The sequence below is a fragment of the Rana temporaria genome, chromosome 7 (genome assembly GCF_905171775.1).
Source record: "Rana temporaria chromosome 7, aRanTem1.1, whole genome shotgun sequence".
Classification (NCBI taxonomy): Eukaryota; Metazoa; Chordata; class Amphibia; order Anura; family Ranidae; genus Rana; species Rana temporaria.
This window is the reverse complement of record NC_053495.1, coordinates 98,434,211-98,453,574: the sequence shown is the minus strand read 5'-3', so window position 1 is coordinate 98,453,574 and position 19,364 is coordinate 98,434,211. Positions and strand designations below refer to the sequence as shown.

Here is a 19,364-nt window from a genome sequence, read left to right as displayed (position 1 = left end):
AAAGAAAAAAAACATTTAGAAGGGAAATCAAAGGAAATGTTAGTGAACCAACAATGCACTAGCTTAAAGGAACCTATTTAGAAAATAAAAGACGAAACCTTTACAACCCCTTTAAGTTCGGTCAAACAAAGAAATAGGAATAGGAATCCCACTGAGGAAGTCTTGTGACCATGTGACATCACGCGTAGGGGAGGGGCGGATGGTGTGACGAGAGGCTAAGACACTTGATTTTAAAATACGCTGTATATAGTTGGTGCACTGCAGCACCCATCAAATGTGAGTGTGATATATATATCCTTCAATAAACATATGGTTTAAAACGATTAAAGCACTATTCTGAGCTCTTTTTCTCTTGCATATATCGAGCAAACACTGCCATTGGTGATATACACTGACAGACTGGAAGGAGGCAATAAGACTAAAAAGCTTTGTTTGACCAAACTTAAGTGTGTGGTAACATTGTCTGAGGTGAGCACACACCTAATGGGAGAGCACTTGGTTGCCTTCAAAATCCTATCAGAGGGAAACACATTTTGCTTGCAAGTGATAAATGATAGATGTTGGCACATCTTCACCATATTTACTAAGCTAAGTGAAAATCCCCTTGCAAAGGGAAAATCCACTCTGCAAAGTGATTATCCTTTACGCCTTTAAATCAGCCACATTATGCAGAATTTATAATATAGTTTCCTTGATGTATTATAGCAAATTCTGCAGACAAAAATAATAATAATAATAACAATAATTTACCTGTAGCCAACTGCTCCATCATATATAGTATCATTTAGGTTAATCATCTGGCCATCAGATAAGATAAATTGCTGACCAGCTGGGGCATTGTAAGAGACAAGTCCATCTATTTAAAAAAAAGAAAAAAAAAGTTTACATATTTTGATCTGTTACATATATTAAATATTGTGTTAGCTAGATTAAAGTGGTTCTAAAGGCAGAAGGGTTTTTATCTCAATGCATTCTGAGTACAGCAGCCCCCCTCAGCCCCCCTATTACTTACATGAGCCCCATCTCGATAAAGCGATGTTGCATGAAAGACTCGGCTGCCTCTCCCTCCTCATTGGCTGAGACATCAGCGAAGCGTCACTGGCTCCTGCTGCTGTCAATAAAGGTCAGTGAACCAATGAGGAGAGATTTTTTACATCAGTATCACTTTATTCATTTCCATACCAGGCCACAGTAAAATTACGCTGGCATGAACACTATCTCCATCCGGGCAGGTGTCATAAAACGTCCGTCTGTTATCGCCGCTCCTGCACACTGAAGCATGTCCCTCAGGACACAGCCCATCCTTGATGAGGGTAAGGAGCCAATGAAAATGTCAGTTTACCACGTGACCGGCTGTGTCCCATTAAAACCGGTCATTTTCAAGGTCTGTGTGCAAGCCGCTCGTGAGTGCGCAGCTTGGTAATCAGGGAATGTCAACAAAAGTGTGAGGAGGAGATCACGGGAACAGTGAGTTACCGTTTACTGTGTATACTACTGTGCCCTGATTGCCTCACTGAATAAAGAGTACCTGTCACCAGATCATCCGAGTACCTGTCACCAGATCATCCGAGTACCTGTCACCAGACCATCCGAGTACCTAAGTACCTGTCACCAGCCAATCAGAGTAATCGATTACCTGTCATCAGCTCATCAGAATACACGTGTACCTGTCATTAGCTCATCAGAGTACCCGAGTACCTGTCACCAGCTCATCAGAGTACCCGAGTACCTGTCACCAGCTCATCAGAGTACCCGATGCCTGTCTCCAGCTCATCAGAGTACCCGAGTACTTGTCACCAGCCCATCCGAGTACACGAGTACCTGTCACCAGCCCATCAGAGTACCCGAGTACCTGTCACCAGCTCATCAGAGTACCCGTGGCCTGTCTCCAGCTCATCAGAGTACCCGAGTACTTGTCACCAGCCCATCCGAGTACACGAGTACCTGTCACCAGCCCATCAGAGTGCTCGAGTACCTGTCACCAGCTCATCAGAGTACCCGAGTACCTGTCATTAGCTCAGCAGAGTGCCTGAGTACCTGTGACCAGCTCATTAGAGTACCCAAGTACCTGTCACCTGCTCATCAGAGTACCCAAGTACATGTCACCATCAGAGTACCTGAGTACCTGTCCCAAGCCCATCAGAGTACCCAAGTACCTGTCATCAGCTCACCAGAGTACCTGAGTACCTGATACCAGCTCATCAGAGTACCCAATACCTGTCTCCAGCTCATCAAAGTACCCGAGTACCTGTCACCAGCTCACCAGAGTACCCAATACCTGTCACCAGCTCATCAGAGTACCCGAGTGCCTGTCACCAGCTCATGAGAGTACCTGATACTTGTCACCAGCCCATTAAAGTACCAGATACCAATCACCAGCCCATCAGAGTAGCCAATACCTGTCACCTGCTCATCAGAGTACCCGATTACCTGTCACCAGCTCATCAGAGTACCTGTCACCAGCTCATCAGAGTACCCAAGTACCTGTCACCAGTTTATCAGAGTACCTGATACCTGTCACCAGCCCATTTTGAGTACCTGAGTACCTGTCACCAGCTCATCAGAGTATGGGAGTACCTATCACCTACTCATTAGAGTACCCGAGTACCTGTCACCAGCTCATCAGAGTCCCCAATACCTGTCTCCAGCTCATCAGAGTACCAGAATACCTGTCACCAGCTCACCAGAGTACCTAATACCTGTCACAGCTCATCATAGTACCCGAGTACCTGTCACCAGCTCATAAGAGTACCTGATACTTGTCACCAACCCATTAGAGTACCCGAGTACCTATCACCAGCTAATCAGAGTACCTGTTACCATCTCATCAGAGTACACAAATACCTGTCACCAGCTCAGAGTACGTGAGTACCTATCACCAGATCATCAGAGTACCTGATACCTGTCTCCAGCCCATCAGAGTACCCAAGTACCTGCCCCTAGCTCATCAGAGCACCTAGTACCTGTCACCAGCCGATCAGAGTACCTGTCTCTTGGTTGTCATGAAATTATATGTGTAATTTATGTCCCTAGAAGACCCAACAGTGCTCCCTGAATGTTGGGCCTCTGTATGTGGCCAGACTGTGTAAAAGTCTCACACGTGTGGTATCACTATACCCGGGAGGAGTAGCAGAATGTACTTTGGGGTGTAATTTTTTCCTATGTACATTCTATGTACATGCTATGTGTTAGAAACATCATATAAATTGACAACTTTGTGTAAAAAAAAATACGTTTTAATTTTCTTTGCACATTTTTCAAAAAACTTGTGGAAAAAAATGACACGTTCAAAAGACTCACTATGCCTTATATAATATACCTTGGGGTATTTATTTTCCAAAATATTGTGGGTAATTTCATAGTCCTGGTGCTCCAGGTGGTTGTCAGAAAATTATATGTGTAATTTATGTCCCTCGAACACAGTATTTATATGCCTCTATTGAGGAGACTTTAAAAGTTTAGTTAGGACTGCAGAACGCAGAGAGCCTTGTCGATGGCTCTGCAGCTTAATCATGTACTTGCAAATGCGTGCAACCAATCCTCTGCTTTTAACATATACAGTTAGACAGTTTAATTTGGCTTGCTGTTTGGGTGGTAAGTGTGAGCCTGATTAAAAACGTTTACAACTTTATTTATACTTACTGTTTGCTTAAAAAAGCATCTCATCTAAAGTCCCCAAATCTCCCCTCTTTTATTTATGCTCCTAGAACGCCTAAGAGGTGCTACTTGGATGTTCAGCTTCTGTATATGGCCAGGTGTAAAAGTCTCACACGTGGTATCACTTTACTCGCATGCTTCTGCATTACTTGGATGATGGAAGAACACGTCTCGGGGATGAAGCCTATTTTATTTTTGGTTTGAAATACTCACTCAAATAAATGTTATACTGATGTTGGACAAGGATGTCTTTTTGTAATCTGATTGCAATGTTTATGTGCAAAAGTACTAATTTTTTTTTGTTTGACTCCACAGTTTCCTTCCACGCCACAGGAATGGCAGACTGTGGCATCCCATTTTGCCCAGCGGTGGGACTTCCCTAACTGCGGAGGGGCAATTGATGGGAAACACGTGCGCATAGTGCCGCCACCCCGTTCGGGGTCCTACTTTTATAATTATAAAGGTTTTGATAGTATTGTGTTTATGGCGGTGGTGTCGGCACAGTATGATTTCATGTATGTGGACTTGGGGACGAATGGCCGGATGTCAGATGGCGGAGTATTCGCGCAAACAGAGTTTGCCCAACGTCTCCAGACTGGTGGCCTGGCACTGCCACCGGATGAAGATAATGTGGAGGGACTGGTGTTTGTGTGTGTCGCGGATGAAGCTTTCGGGCTGGGACCACACCTGATGAGGCCGTTTCCCCAGAGGACCCTCACCCCGGAGAGGAGGCTTTTTAATTACCGGCTGGCCAGAGCCTGGAGGGTTGTCGAGAATGCCTTTGGGATAATGGCCAGCCGGTTCTGCCTGTTCCTGACAGCCATCCACATGGCGGAATATAAACTTAACACCATTGTCTTTTGCTGCTGCATACTGCATAATTTTCTGCGCAGACATTCAGTTTCCTATCTTTCAAACCTTGGGCCTGAGGCCGGACATTCTGAAACCCTGACTGGCCTGGACACTGGCCGTACTGGCTTGGCCCCCCAAACTGCTCAAAATGTACGTCAAAAATACATGGAGTACTTCACGGGTAGGGGGGCCATCGCTATGCCAGAGCACATCTATTTTTTTAGATAATAAAAAATAAACACCAAATTTGATCTTTGAAAAAAGTTTTGTAATTTTTGCTTGTGTTTGTAATTTTGACTGTCCTATGATCCTGGACCACAAACCTTCCTTGCTGTGCTATATGTTTCTGCTGCACCATTGGCATGGTTATATCTCTCCATAAAATTATCAGAAACTTGTACTTAAAGTAGAACTATTGGCAACATTTTTTTTTTCATTTTGGATAGTTAGGGAGGGTTATAGCCCCTGTCAGTTTATTTTTTACCACCCCTGTCCCATTGTGGAGATTTCCCTTCACTTCCTGCCCCATTGCCAAACAGGAAGCGAGAGGAAATCTATGTAAATCAGGGGAATCCATTGCCCACCCGACCCTCGGAACTAGTGTCACCACTTGAAAATTTCAGGGCAGGTCTTAAACAGCAAGGGGTGTGGCCTTCACAGGAAGGGATGGGCCATATTTAAATTAGGTGGTGCATGAGTTTAGTCAGGCCTAGGACAGCACAAAACCTAAATACTCTACTGTATGTTACAACATAATTTATTATTTATCTATTTACTGTGAAATTACTGGTTTGAAGTTATAACTTCAAACTTCAGTAATGTGTCAGTTAAGCCACCTGCTTGAGTACAGCTTTTGAAAATATAGTAAATTACCTTAAAAACAATATATAATACTTATTTGTATATTACTTATGGTAATTAACCCCTTGCCACCCAGGCCAATTCTGACACTTCTCTCCTACATGTAATACATTTGTTTGCTAGAAAATTACTCAGAACCCCAAACATTATATATATTGTTTTAGCAGACACCCTAGGGAATAAAATGGTGGGCAATGCAACTTTTTAAGTTACACGATATTTGCACAGCAATTTTTCAAACTTTTCAAAGTTTTTTTGGGGGGAAAAAACTGTTTCATTAATATATAAAAAAAAACACTAAAGATGACCTGATTTTTTTTTGTATACTGTGAAAGATGTTGTTACACCATGTAAATAGATACCTAACATGTCACGCTTTAAAATTGCTCACACTAGTGGAATGGCGCCAAATTTTACAAATGACATATTTAGAGTTACAGAGGAGGTCTGGTGCTATAATTATGACTGACTAATAATACCTAGAATTCTAGGGGTCCCTAATAGCAGGGGGTAAGAGGGTTTTACACTTAATAACAGTAGACACAGACAATCATAAAAAATAGAAAAAGTTTATAAATACAATATAAAGTAATCTGTAGACTTTTTGGGTAGCAAGTAGATAAGGTATTTTTAACGTTTTTATTTTGGCAGCTAGCTATAAAATACATATTGAAATATATAATAATAACAACACATTTCCAAAGGTAACTGTTTGAGGCTATTTGACTCTTACCTAGCCAGACGCAGCCATATAGCTCCACTCGTAAACACACATTCATAGAATGATCAGTAACTGGGATGAAACGTAGAAATCTAGCAATAATCGGTGGTTCCAGATCCTTTAAGACTATGTCATAAGGGTTGATATTTCCTTCAAGAAGCTGTAAACATATGTGATTTAATGAGAATATGAAAATTAGAAATAAGGAAATAATAGCATACTTTCTTATTATGATAACTATATACAGTACATATGTAAAGCTAATCAATTATTACAAGCAGGGACACAATTTTACTATTAATTTTAGGACAGCATTTTTGGTAGATGTGCAATGCTAAATCCTATATTACATAATTGGAAAAGGAGGGCTTTAGAATCTTATTTTTTCACAGTAGAACATTTAGAAAAAATATTATGGTCCCCAAAGTTAGGCGTTAACAATTGTGAGGAAGTTCATGTGAAATGGAACCCCACTTACAACCCAAAGAAAAAGCTAAAAACATCTTTTATGTTTCGTTAGTATTCTTCAGTAGCTCAGAAGCACCTAGGGGAATGTGAGCTAAACAGCTTTAACCCCTTTATGAGCCTACAGCTATTAGACATGAATCAAAACTCTTGCAACTTTACACTAGGATGTTAACAGTTCCCAGGGAAATTCTTAGAAGCTCTTTGGCAGACGTTTCTACTGATTCCCAAAGTACAAAAAAACAAACAATTCACCAGTTCATGCATTGATCACAGAAACCCCAAATCCAGCTGGTAATATTGATTAAATGAAATAAGCATCTTCTATCACTAAAAGCAAGGCAAAAAAGGAAGAGAAGCACCAATCAGGATTGACCAGACACAGTGGTATGCGGCTTCTCACTCTGACAGCTCCGGAATGCTCCTACACAGTTACATAGCCAGCGGCCTCCCCAGGTCCCTCAAAGCTTCAGCTTCCCGCTGACACACATCGCTCATGGACTCTTTCAGAGGGACACCCCGGTGGCTCTTCTGTTATGCTGGATCTGGAAAGCACTTACCCCCACTAGCACTATGTAAGTGCAACTTATATTGTCAACGATTTGTATTTTAATCAAATAAAATAATACTACACTAGGATTTGCCTGGCGCTTCTCTTCCATATTTTCCTTCCTTTTCCCATAGTGATCGAGTCCCCCAGCCCATGCCGGAAGCAGACTTGCTCCCTTTGCAACATTTGTTTTAGAGACTCAGAGTTGACAGGGGCGCACCCCCTAGAACTCCATGTTCAACTCGTTTATTTCAGGACTTTGATAGGTTGATTTTTTACAAAAACTTTTGTTTTTTATTTAAAATGTATTATATTCTTACCTCTACAATATTTTTTTTGTTGTTGCTATTGGCGAATCAGCATACTTATGCATGTCCTCCCACTATTTTTCACAATCAGGCGTTTCAGCGCTGAGCGTTACACTAGTGCTTTAAAGATGTGTGTGTGTTTTTATAAAGTTCTATCACTAAAACGCTGCAGCTCCATAGTAAATCCACTGGGTGGTGGAAGTATATCTAAACAGGAAATGAGAAGAGAAAAGAGCGCATGTCCACCCTAGTGTGATGCTGTTTAATAAAACGCATAATAAAAACTTTTACAAGTTGCACTCACATTTGGAAGTGTATGTACAGGCATGAGGTATACATATTCTCCTCTCCCGGGTGGTTGCTGTAAGATGTATCATGGAATGAGGGACATCCAACCTCCCCAAAGACGAAATTGCAGCTCAATAGACGCTCAACAGCACCTCTGACATGCACGAAGACAGTACATGCGCCGGGCCAGCCAGTGCCGAGCAACAATGGTACGGCCCTCAGTACAAGGAGTACCGATGGAGACGGAGAGTAGTACGTCAGCCCACAGGGTTGCTATGACAACACATTTCAGAGACATGGCCTCTTTTATCAAGTCACACCCATACCTCTGATACACAGCTATTTATTAAGAGTTGCGTCACCCCCCCTCCAACCCATCATAAAGGGGACTTGCAAGGAGAGAAAAACTCACATTATTAACAGTAAATGGGGCTGATAGCAACCTTAAGTATTAGATTCATTTAGAAGTTACACACACAGAAGACTTGTGTGTAACGTGTGGTGACTCTTCTTGTGCAAGCCACAACTCAGCCTCATCACCCTCCAACACCGAGCCCCTGCTTGCAGATCCAGAGCGGCGTCCCAAGAGATCTAGGCTTAGATCAGCCTTTTTATATCCTCTCCCAGCAGGCTGTTCTTCTCTCCTCAGCAGTGTGGAAGTTAGAGTTCTAAAACAAGTGCAATCTCAATGTGAAATGAGTCCTGGAACTACAATTCCCTGTATGCTTTGCTTCCTGGCTTTATTCACTCTGTTGGCAGGATGTGATGTTTCTGCTGTCATGATTTAATTTTTAATAGATTTGTCATGAATTTACATAGCTTTATATGTTTTTAATTATTATATGAATTTAGTAGATGTTTTTAGCATATATTCTATTTTATATATATATATTGTAAGGGATTAGCTCGGTAGCGGGGTGTGTGACCCCCTGGATGGGTTCACTACACACTGATTTATACAGAGAAACAGCCTTAGACGGTTGAAAGCAAAGATTTTGGTTTATTCTTCCATCTTGCTGGAAACAAGTGCAAGCATCCAAACAGCATAAACAAAATCAAACATAAAATAAACCCTGGCCACTTGGGGCGTCTACCTTCACCACACAGGAACCTATATAGAGTCTCGCACAGCCTAGTGCTGGGCAGACACTGCTGGTCCTACATCAGAAAACAATAGTCTCTTTTTGATTTTTATCACACAGAAAAATCAAATCAACAGCACTTCACCTCTTCAGAAGTATTTCTGTTCACTGCTCTCCTTCACTCAGAAAGCCTCAGGATGCAGCAATCAGTAGTAATCCTCTGGATTACTTATAGAGGCCTTAATTGCCTCATTCTGAACAGCTGAAGTTTTCCAACGCCCTTAAATCTTTCTGGCTGCTTCTGCAGCCGACACCACCTGATATTAATTGGTTTATTGTCCAAACAAGGCAGAAATGTATCTTCCATCTGTGACAACACCCACAGATTTACCTGACTTCCTGTCACATAATTATATATATATATAAGTCTTCTGCATGTGTAATTTCCCAAATAATCTAGTAGTTACAGTTGCTATCAACCCCATTTACTGTTATTAATGTGAGTTTTCCCCTTCTGGCCTGACCCCTTTAACCACCCTGGCGGTAAACCCGAGCGTGACTCGGGGTTGGTTTTCAATGCTAAGATCGGTATCCCCGAGTCACGCTCGGGGTGGACGTGCAGCGGCGCAGCTTACCTTTCGCTGGATCCACAGGCAAGTAACTCACCTTGTCCCTGGATCCAGCGATGCCACCCTGCTGTGTGAGCGAGCGGGACCTCCTCGCTCGATTCACAGTCTCCCCGTGTGCCGCCGATCTCCGTTCCCTGCGACGTTACGACGCACGGGAGCGGAGAACGGCGCCAAATTCAAAAAAGTAAACAAACACTTTACATACAGCATACTGTAATCTTATAGATTACAGTACTGTATGTAAAAAATACACACACCCCTTGTCCCTAGTGGTCTGCCCAGTGCCCTACATGTACTTTTATAAAAATAAAAAATGTAATTTCTGCCTAAAAACTGTAGATTGTCCAAAAGTGTCCCTTTATGTCAAAAATGGTTTTAGATCAGCTAGAAAACAGCGATAATAAATTATAATCACTTGCAGAAATGTGCGATAGCGATTTGTGGGGAAATTCGTCATAAAAAAAAAAAATAATGACAGCGACAATTCTGCAACTGAGCACATTTCAGTGATTTTGAGTTGATTACATTATTGAATAATTTTTATTATAATTATATTATTATTTGTTATAATTATTTATAATTATGTATTATATTATAATTTATAATTTTGTTTTAAAAAAAAAATCATACCCAGGATGCCTACAAGACTCTTGCTTGGTCAGATTTAAGTGAGTTATTTCTAAAAATTACAGGCCTACAGTATAAAATGCCAAATTTCCTTGCAAAATAATTGTACCGCTTTTGGTACGTAATTCCAGACAGAATCATACCGCCAGGGAGGTTAAGATGGGTTGGAGGAGAGATGAGGCAACTCCCAATAAATAGCTGTGTATCAGAGGTTTGCGCGTGACTTGATAAAGGAGGCCACGCCTCTAAAACACATTGTCATAGCAACCCTGCGGACTAATGTACTACTCTTCGTCTCCATTGGCTCTCCCTGTGCTATGGGTCATACCATCGTTTTCCCAGTACCAGCTGGTCCGGGCGCATGCACAGTCTTTCTGTGCATGCCAGGGTGCCAACGGGGCGGTTTGTGAGCTGCCATCTGTCTTTGGGGAAGTTGGATGTCCCTAGTTCCATGATACATCTTACAGCAACCATCTGGGAGAGGAGAATATTTGTACTTTATGCCTGTACATACACTTCCAAATGTGTGTGCATATTCTCAAATATAATTTTTATTAAACTTCCAGAAAGGGCAAGGCCCAAATATTAACCTATCAAAGTCTCTATACTTTACTGTTTCCTCTTCCAGTTAAAAAAATGTATTGGAGGGAAAGATTTTCACAACTATGCCCTGAGGGTCCTGCTGCAGACCAACACGAATTCCATTGTGAATTTTGAAAAAGATTTGTTTAACCCGTAAACCTAGCTGAGTAGGTACAGAAGTTTTTGCTCCCTAAATTTGAAACTTATTTTCACAGGAGGTGGATATGGAAAGATACATAAAAGACTGAATACCTCAGATGGATTTTTATAACATCTGTTATTTCATGCATAACCATTTCATCAGTGCAAAGTTTGGAAAACTTACTTAATTTTAGCTCCACCATACAGCAAATAATGAAAGAATATACTTTATACCACAATAACTACTAGGTTTAATACTATAAAATTAATCAGATTATATACTTTTCATTTTCCAGCATCCATTTTTTATTTTTTTCCCTGGATTCTGTATATGTTGTATCTTATGTACTGTTGAATTTATAGTTATATAATAACCACTGTTCTAAACTACACATATAATTTGGCATGGTTTTAAAAGCTATGATTGGTAAGAGGCTGCCTGAAACCTCTAATAAGTTGGTCAACTTTGACTGTGTGTGGCCAGCTTTACTTGATGAAGTAACCTATCACCAAGTACCTTAACAGCAATCCATTATCCATATTTTCTTACATTATAGGTCAAGATTACTAAACTATATTTTAGGTCCGGGTAGATGTTGAGCTGATGGGGTTAAATCACCAGCCAGCACCTTCTATCTCAGTCATGCACATCTCTGCAGCTTTAATGGCCATTACTTTAAGGGAATCACTGTTACAGATGGTTGTGATTCACCCTTTAGAAAAGTTGAAATTATACAGTGTTTGTACCTGACTGCCGTGTCGATTTTTCCAGGAGATCCAACGAGTGCCATCTCTACTGTAGTTTATTTTAAACATCTGAGCAAATTCGTTGCCATGTCCTCCTGCATGTCGACCTTGAGTGCCTACCAAGGTTATGAAATGAAGGACCCGCAAATCAATCTGCAGGAATTCTGTCAGTTCTTCTGGATCTACCGGTAACTCTGGACACCATGCCCCATCTCCTTCTTCTAAATCCAACCTGTTTGACAATAAGTTTCAGACTTCATATACATTTATCCTTGCATTAAACAGATGATAGATCTCTAATTCCTTGTATTATGATTTGCACAATTTTTTTAAGCAATAACACAATTATAAATGTATGATTGAAAGTATTATAAGCTATATATAAACATGCTGGCCAGGACACCAAAGTGAAAAGGCTTCAGGGGACCAGTCACATGGAAGCATTTATAAGGTAAGTAAAAGGGGTACCCTAGGCAAAAATTTGCATTTAACGCTACCAGTGCAAAGGGATCCTCGCTGTAACTGCCAATTTTTAATTTCCCCAAGTTAAACTTTAGGATTCCCATTAACCTGCCTGGCGGTATCCCCGAGCGTGACTCGGGGTGGATTTTCGATGCTAGGATCGGTATCCCCGAGTCACGCTCGGGGTAGCTGTGCAGAGTGTGCAGCGGCTTACCTTCGCAGCATCCACAGTCAAGTTACTCACCTTGTCCCTGGATCCTGCGATGCATCCCCGCTGTGTGAGCGAGCGGGTCCTCGCTCGATTCACAGTGTCCCCGTGTGCCACGATCTCCGTTCCCTGCGACGTTACGACGCACGGGGGTGGAGAACGGCGCCAAATTCAAAAAAGTAAACAAACACAATACATACAGTATACTGTAATCTTATAGATTACAGTACTGTATGTAAAAAATACACACCCCCTTGTCCCTAGTGGTCTGCCCAGTGCCCTACATGTTATTTTATATTCTTTCTGCCTGAAAACTGTAGATTGTCCAAAAGTGTCCCTTTATGTCAAAAATGGTTTTAGAGCAGCTAGAAAACAGCGATAAATTATAATCACTTGCAGAATTGTGCGATAGCGATTTGTGGGGAAATACGAAATACGGAAATAGCGACAATTCTGCAACTGAGCAAATTTCAGTGATTTTGAGTTGATTACATTATTGAATAATTTTTATTATAATTATATTATTATTTGTTATAATTATTTATAATTATTTATTATATTATAATTTATAATTTTGTTTTAAAAAAAAATCATACCCGGGATGCCTACAAGACTCTTGTTTGGTCAGATTTAAATGAGTTATTCCTAAGAATTACAGGCCTACAGTATAAAACGCCAAATTTCCTTGCAAAATAATTGTCCCGCTTTTGGTACGTAATTCCAGACAGAATCATACCGCCAGGGAGGTTAAGTAATTTTTTACTCTTTTTTGCTGTCTCCCTCTGGGGGGGGGGGGGGGTTCTTCTACTTCTTATCTTGGAGATGCAAGGGAAAATGAAAGGACATTTCCCCAAAGTGAGGGGAATTCTCATTGTAGGCAGCTGTCCCCAAGACATTTGTCTGCTTTGGAAGATTTCCCTTCACTTCTTGATCTCATGATAAGTATAAAATGCAGGATTTTTACCTTTCTGACTCAGTAATAATGGCCATCAGGACAAACAGAGTGTGGATCTTCCCAGCAGGAACAAAGACAGCAAAAAAAAACATGAGTCACTTTTAGTAACCACTGTACATTGAATTTGGGAACATGACATGGACAGTGGGTAAATCTGGAGGACAGAAACGTAAATTTAAAGTAAAAAGCCTGAAGGAATTAATATAATGTGAACAAAAACTGCATATCCCAAACCTCTTAATTAAATTACCAAATAGAATCACTGATGCCAAGCATGGGCATAGCCAAGTTGATGTTCTCTATAGCTGGCTGTAAGTACAAGCACACTATGGCAGAAACACCTGGCTCTTTTATGCTGTAAATCCTGCCAGGCTGTGAGCAAGCAATGAAAGTACTTCTTGATGTAAATACTATATGAATTTGAGGTCTGTGGTTTTATTTAGCCTTTTTATTGAGGAAGGTGTGGGGGATTTTGACAGCTTATAAAGCAAACATAAAGTTACCATTTAATAATGGAACATTCATTTTTTTTGTGCTGAAAATTGGCTGTTGTTTTTTGGTGTGGTAGTATTGGAACTTACAGTTGTGCTCATAAGTTTACATACCCTTTGCTGAAATCACAAAAAGTAGTACAGAAACTACTTTTTGAAATTAGTGCAGCACCGCAGATGCCGCGTCACACCGATTAGGATGGTGCCATTGCTGGCAATAACCAGCACATGCTGCCGATTTGACATGCGATTTGACATGTCAAATCGCACCAGTGTGAACCAAGGCTAAAGGTAACCATCCTCACCTGTGATCTGTTTTCTTGTAATTAGTGTGTATGTATAAAAGGTCAATGCGTTTCTGGACTCCTGACAGACCCTTGCATCTTTTATCCAGTGCTGCACTGATGTTTCTGGATTCTGGGTCATGGGGAAAGCAAAATAATTGTCAAAGGATCTGAGAGAAAAGGTAGTTGAACTGTATAAAACAGGAAAGGGATATAAAAAGATATCCACGGAATTGAGAATGCCAATCAGCAGTGATCAAACTAATCAAGAAATGGAAAATGAGGTCAGGTAGACCAACTAAAATTTCAGCCACAACTGCCAGGAAAATTGTTTGAAATGCAAAGAAAAACCCACATATAACCTCAGGTGAAATACAGGACTCTCTGAAAACATGTGCTGTGGCTGTTTCAAGATGCACAAATGCACAATAAGGAGGCACTTAAAGAAAGCCATTACTATGCAAATGCCACCAATTATCCTGCTTACAATACGCCAAATAGCACAGAGACAAGCCTCGAAACTTCTGGCACAAAGTCATTTGGAGTGATGAGACCAATATTGAGCGTTTTGGCAACAACCATAAACGCTACATTTGGAGAGAAGTTAACAAGGCCTATGAGAAAATGTACAGAGGTGGATCGCTGATGTTTTGGGGATGTGTGAGCTACAAAGGCACAGGAAATCTGGTCAAAATTGATGGCAAGATGAATGCAGTATGTTATCAAAAAATACTGAAGAAACATTTGCATTCACCAGCCAGGAATATGCGTATGGGAGGTACTTGGACATTCCAACAGGACAATGATACAAAACACAAGGCCAAGTCGACCGGTCATTGGCTACAGCAGAATAAAGTGAAGGTTCTGGAGTTGCCATCTCAGTCTCCTGATCTCAATATCATTGAGCCACTCTGGGGAGATCTAAACGTGCAGTTCATGTAAGACAGCCAAAGAATTTACAGGAACCGCAGGCTTTTTGCTAAGAGGAAAGGGGAAGCTTTACATCTGAGAAGATAAAGAGCCTCATTCACAAATACCACAAAAGACTTCAAGCTGTCATTGATGTTAAAGGGGGCAATACATGGTATTAACCCCCCTGGCGGTATTCCCGAGCGTGACTCGGGGTGGGTTTTTCATGTTACGATCGGTAACCCCGAGTCACGCTCGGGGTAGATGTGCAGAGCCTACAGCGTGCGCTGGCTTACCTTGTCCTGGATCCAGCGATGTCACCACGCTGTGTGAGCGAGCGAGACCTCGCTCGATTCACACAGCGTCCTCCTGTGCCGCGGATCTCCGTTCCCTGCAACGTTATAGTGTTTGTAAACAAACACTATACATACAGTATACTGTAATCTTATAGATTACAGTACTGTATGTAAAAAAAACACACCCCCCTTGTCCCTAGTGGTCTGCCCAGTGCCCTACATGTCATTTTATATAATAACAACCTTTCTTTCTGCCTGAAAACTGTAGATTGTCCATAGCAACCAAAAGTGTCTTTTTATGTCAAAAATGGTTTTAGATCAGCTAGAAAACAGCGATAATAAATTATAATCACTTGCAGAATTGTGCGATAGCGATTTGCGGGGAAATTCGTCATAAAAAAAAAGAAATAATGACAGCAACAATTCTGCAACTGAGAAAATTTCAGTGATTTTGATTTGATTACATTATTGAATAATTTTTATTTTTATTATATTATTACTTGCTATAATTATTTATAATTATTTATTATATTATAATTTAAAATTTTGTTTTTAAAAAAATGTCATACCCGGGATGCCTATTAGATTCTTGTTTGGTCAGATTTAAGTGAGTTATTCCTAAAAATCACAGGCCTACAGTATAAAACACCAAATTTCCTTGCAAATAATTGTACCGCTTTCAGCATGTTTTTTCAGACCGAATCATACCGCCAGGGAGGTTAAGAACTGGGGTATATAAACTTTTGATCAGGGTCGTTTGGGTAGTTTCTGTTGATTTAAAAAGCGTAAATACAGATGACTGATAATAAATAGCTTCAGCCAAACACTAACTATGAGTGAAAGAAAAGTTTTTGTGTTATCATTTATATTCTCTGAAAAATGGGCAAGAAATTGTAAATTCTGCCAGGGTATGTAAACTTATGGACACAACTGTAAAGTTTTGTCACTAATTCACCATAATTGTAAATGCAATTCTTAATCCCTATTTGTATCAAAAATTTAAGACATGAACTTAAGGTTGAACTCGGCAAAAAAAAATGTATTCTAATATATTTCTCAATAGCCACAAAGGATTTAAATCCATTTGTGTGTATTAAATGCCATTACGAAACCAAATATTACTTTGTAAAAGTAGAAGTGACATTATCATTGTGCTACACAAAGCCCATCAGGAAAGCAGAGCTGTAAGTGGGACCCATCAGGTCCTCCTACTACATGCAGTCTGCAGGAAACTACAGGGGGCAGATACAACACTGATTACACTGTCAGGGAACCAATGGTAGGAGAAGGACTCTAGGACCCAGCATCTGTCAAGACACCAATGGCAGGAGAAGAAGCATCTTTACCATCAGGTCACATGGGTCTTCATAAGGAAGTCTGTTAGTGGCAAGTTGCTGATTGAGCTTCAGCTTATACCGTGTTCCTGTGATCCTTGTTCCTGAAAGTTCTCTGCTACCAACTCAGCTTGTCCTTTACTATTCTCCTGCCTGTCTCCTGACCTGACCTCAGCTTGTCCACGGATATTCTCTACTGTCTCCTATGTCTGACTTTGGCTTCCCCATTGACCCTGCCTGCTCTGTTACCCTTCTGGCTCCCAACTCTGGCTTGAACTAACTTACCATTTTCTCAGCGCTACTACAGACCTGCCATTTCTCACAGGTACCACCTGTCTGCAGCCACTACTTAGCACATCAAAAACTCATCTGAGTTCCACTGCAAACAACATCACTGGTGACCTGTGCTACTTTGAGCCTGACTCCTCCTGTTCTCTCTTTCAGGGGAGTCTGGGAACTTAGCCGCAAGGGAAGCCCTCTCTCCATTGGCCTCCAGTACATGATATACACTACACAAGGAGAGAGAGAGAGAGAGAGAGAGAGAGAGAGAGAGAGAGAGAGAGAGAGAGAGAGAGAGAGAGAGAGAGAGAGAGAGAGAGAGAGAGCAACAGTGACCGGTCTAGAATACAGTCTTAATACAGAAAGAAGTAACATAGAGGCAATGTTTCACGCTGGATTACTGTAATGATTGGGAAGAAATACACAAAGAATGTCAAGATTCAAGTAAAGAATACAAGTCTTTTGTATGTAAAGAATTTTTGCTTATCCTGGTGTTTAGCAGTAAATCTTTATCTGGAACACAAACCCTAAACTCAACCCTGCACTTAAACCTAACCACTAAAATTAAAACCTTCACCTGACCCAACTCCTAACATTAACCCTAAACCAAAAGCATTGTTTTTAAAGAAATGGACAACTTGATTGGTTACAGAGAAATACAAACACTTTTACAGTCATATACTCAATACTTGAGGCCTTTAATTAATTCAGGTTCTGGTGCTAGAATCTTGGCACTAAAGAATCCAGGAGTAAGCCACCTGGGACTAGCGGCATAGAGACTGATTCTGTTGTCCAAGGCTTTGTGACTCTTAGGCCCCGTACACACGTCCGAGGAACTCGACGGGCAAAACTCATTGTGATCTCGGCGAGCCAACTTTCCTCATTGAACAATGAGGAAATAGAGAACATGTTCTCTATTTGGCTCGACGAGGAACTCGTCGTCTTCCTCGGCCGAAAGTGTACACACGCCGGGTTTCTCGGCAGAATTCAGCTCCGATCGAGTTTCTGGCTGAATTCTGCCAAGAAACTCGGTTGTGTGTACGAGGCCTGACAGTGAGTAAACTGGTTGCCTGCATTCCTATTGCACAGCCATGTGGCAACATCACATGGCACCAAGATCCAACAACAGAAGAAAAACAGAGGTCCCTGTATTATCACAGCACTAAATAAATGGAAAATGTCATCCAATAAAATATTTTGCATCTATTAACAATATGATAGATTACTGCAGAAATAATTATATAAAGAATTATACAGCAACCAGGTACAGTATCAGCTTTTACAATATAGGGCAGCTGAATGTTGAAAGCTGCAGTCTGATTGTTTGCTGATTATTATAGTATGTAATATGAAATCACAAAAATAATATTTTACAATGTAATATCTAGCAGATACATTTTACTTAAAGGATAGGTTCACCTTTGTAAAAAAAAAACAAAACAAAAAAACATCTTTTTGCAGGTAATAAAATGTGCATTTATTACTTTTTTTACTAGGAGCCTGCAAAGCACTGTACCCACGTTCAGCAGATTGAGCGATCATCGCCCCCCTGGTAGTTTATCGAGTACTATAAGTTGACAGCCACAAAAGGCTGTCGATACATTTAGTCAATTCACAGAACTTCGTGAAGGAATGACAAGGCCGGGTGGGCGGAGCTCCGCATGGCCACGTTTTTCTAAAATTGTGACAGCGAGTGGTTGGAAAAGATCCTCGCTCACTGTCACAATGGGAGATCGATCTGGGGATTAGCAATCTGTAACATGTTACATGTTAAACCCTGAATATGGGTGTAACATGTAATATGTTATGGAGGGTGAACTTATCCTTTAAGCGCCTGTCCTTTTCTTATAAAAGTCTCTGCCCAATTAATGGACATACCTGCCATATTTTGCTGCCGTAGATTCTGACCACTGACTAGACGCAGTAATATCTTCATCCAGAATCTGTCTTCCAGTCATGCCCAATGGATAGCGGCATACAGCTGAAATGAAGAAATAGGCATGTTGTTTGTGTCATAGCTGGTAAGATTTCAGCATTAAATAACTGGGTCCCATGAGCACCTAGGATCACCCCACACACATTATAATTGGTTTGTACAATTCTTTCAGTTTATATACAATCAGAAAAACCCTGACTCTATATAGTTGTTGATATACTGTATATAAATAATCCAAATCCATTTGCAATAAGTATGGTCAGATAGATAAAATATATTCCTGTTGAAATCAATAATCATGTGTTAGTACAACGTAGCCATTCATACAAAGACTGTGCCAAAGTGTGCCATAACATGAATATTGTTGTAATATTAATTCATCTGAAAATACTGCATGCAGCTCAAATCAAGGCTGTTAAAAAAAAAAAAAAATAGGGCTTACCGGGATTGACCTGTGATTCGACAAAATCCAGAATTAGGATTAGTAGTAAAATGTGGATTATTTCTTTTTTCACCAACATCTTCCCGTGGCTGAAGTCAACACAACCTAAAAAAAATTATGAAAAGTTTCACTTTTTCAAATGAAGTATTTACCTTAATAAATATATATAAATATAAGTATATTCAAATGCTTGAAGACTATTGGGCTCCATTTACAGAACCAGATCGCTTACGGTATGTAGGTGTTTGGACACATTTT

At 40.6% G+C, this 19,364-nt stretch overlaps 1 protein-coding gene across 2 annotated transcripts in view; it reads right to left on the bottom strand.

Moving 5' to 3' along the window:
* The window catches only part of DDR2 (discoidin domain receptor tyrosine kinase 2), a 211,208-nt gene that overhangs the window by 101,314 nt on the left and 90,530 nt on the right, over positions 1–19,364 (bottom strand). For both annotated transcript variants that reach the window (XM_040359729.1, XM_040359730.1), the window contains exons 2-6: positions 19,107–19,211; positions 18,607–18,709; positions 11,511–11,742; positions 6,104–6,251; positions 751–856 (exon numbers count right to left, since the gene is read on the bottom strand). In XM_040359729.1, the coding sequence (XP_040215663.1) occupies positions 751–856; positions 6,104–6,251; positions 11,511–11,742; positions 18,607–18,709; positions 19,107–19,211 (694 nt within the window). The remainder of the gene's footprint in view (positions 1–750; positions 857–6,103; positions 6,252–11,510; positions 11,743–18,606; positions 18,710–19,106; positions 19,212–19,364) is intronic.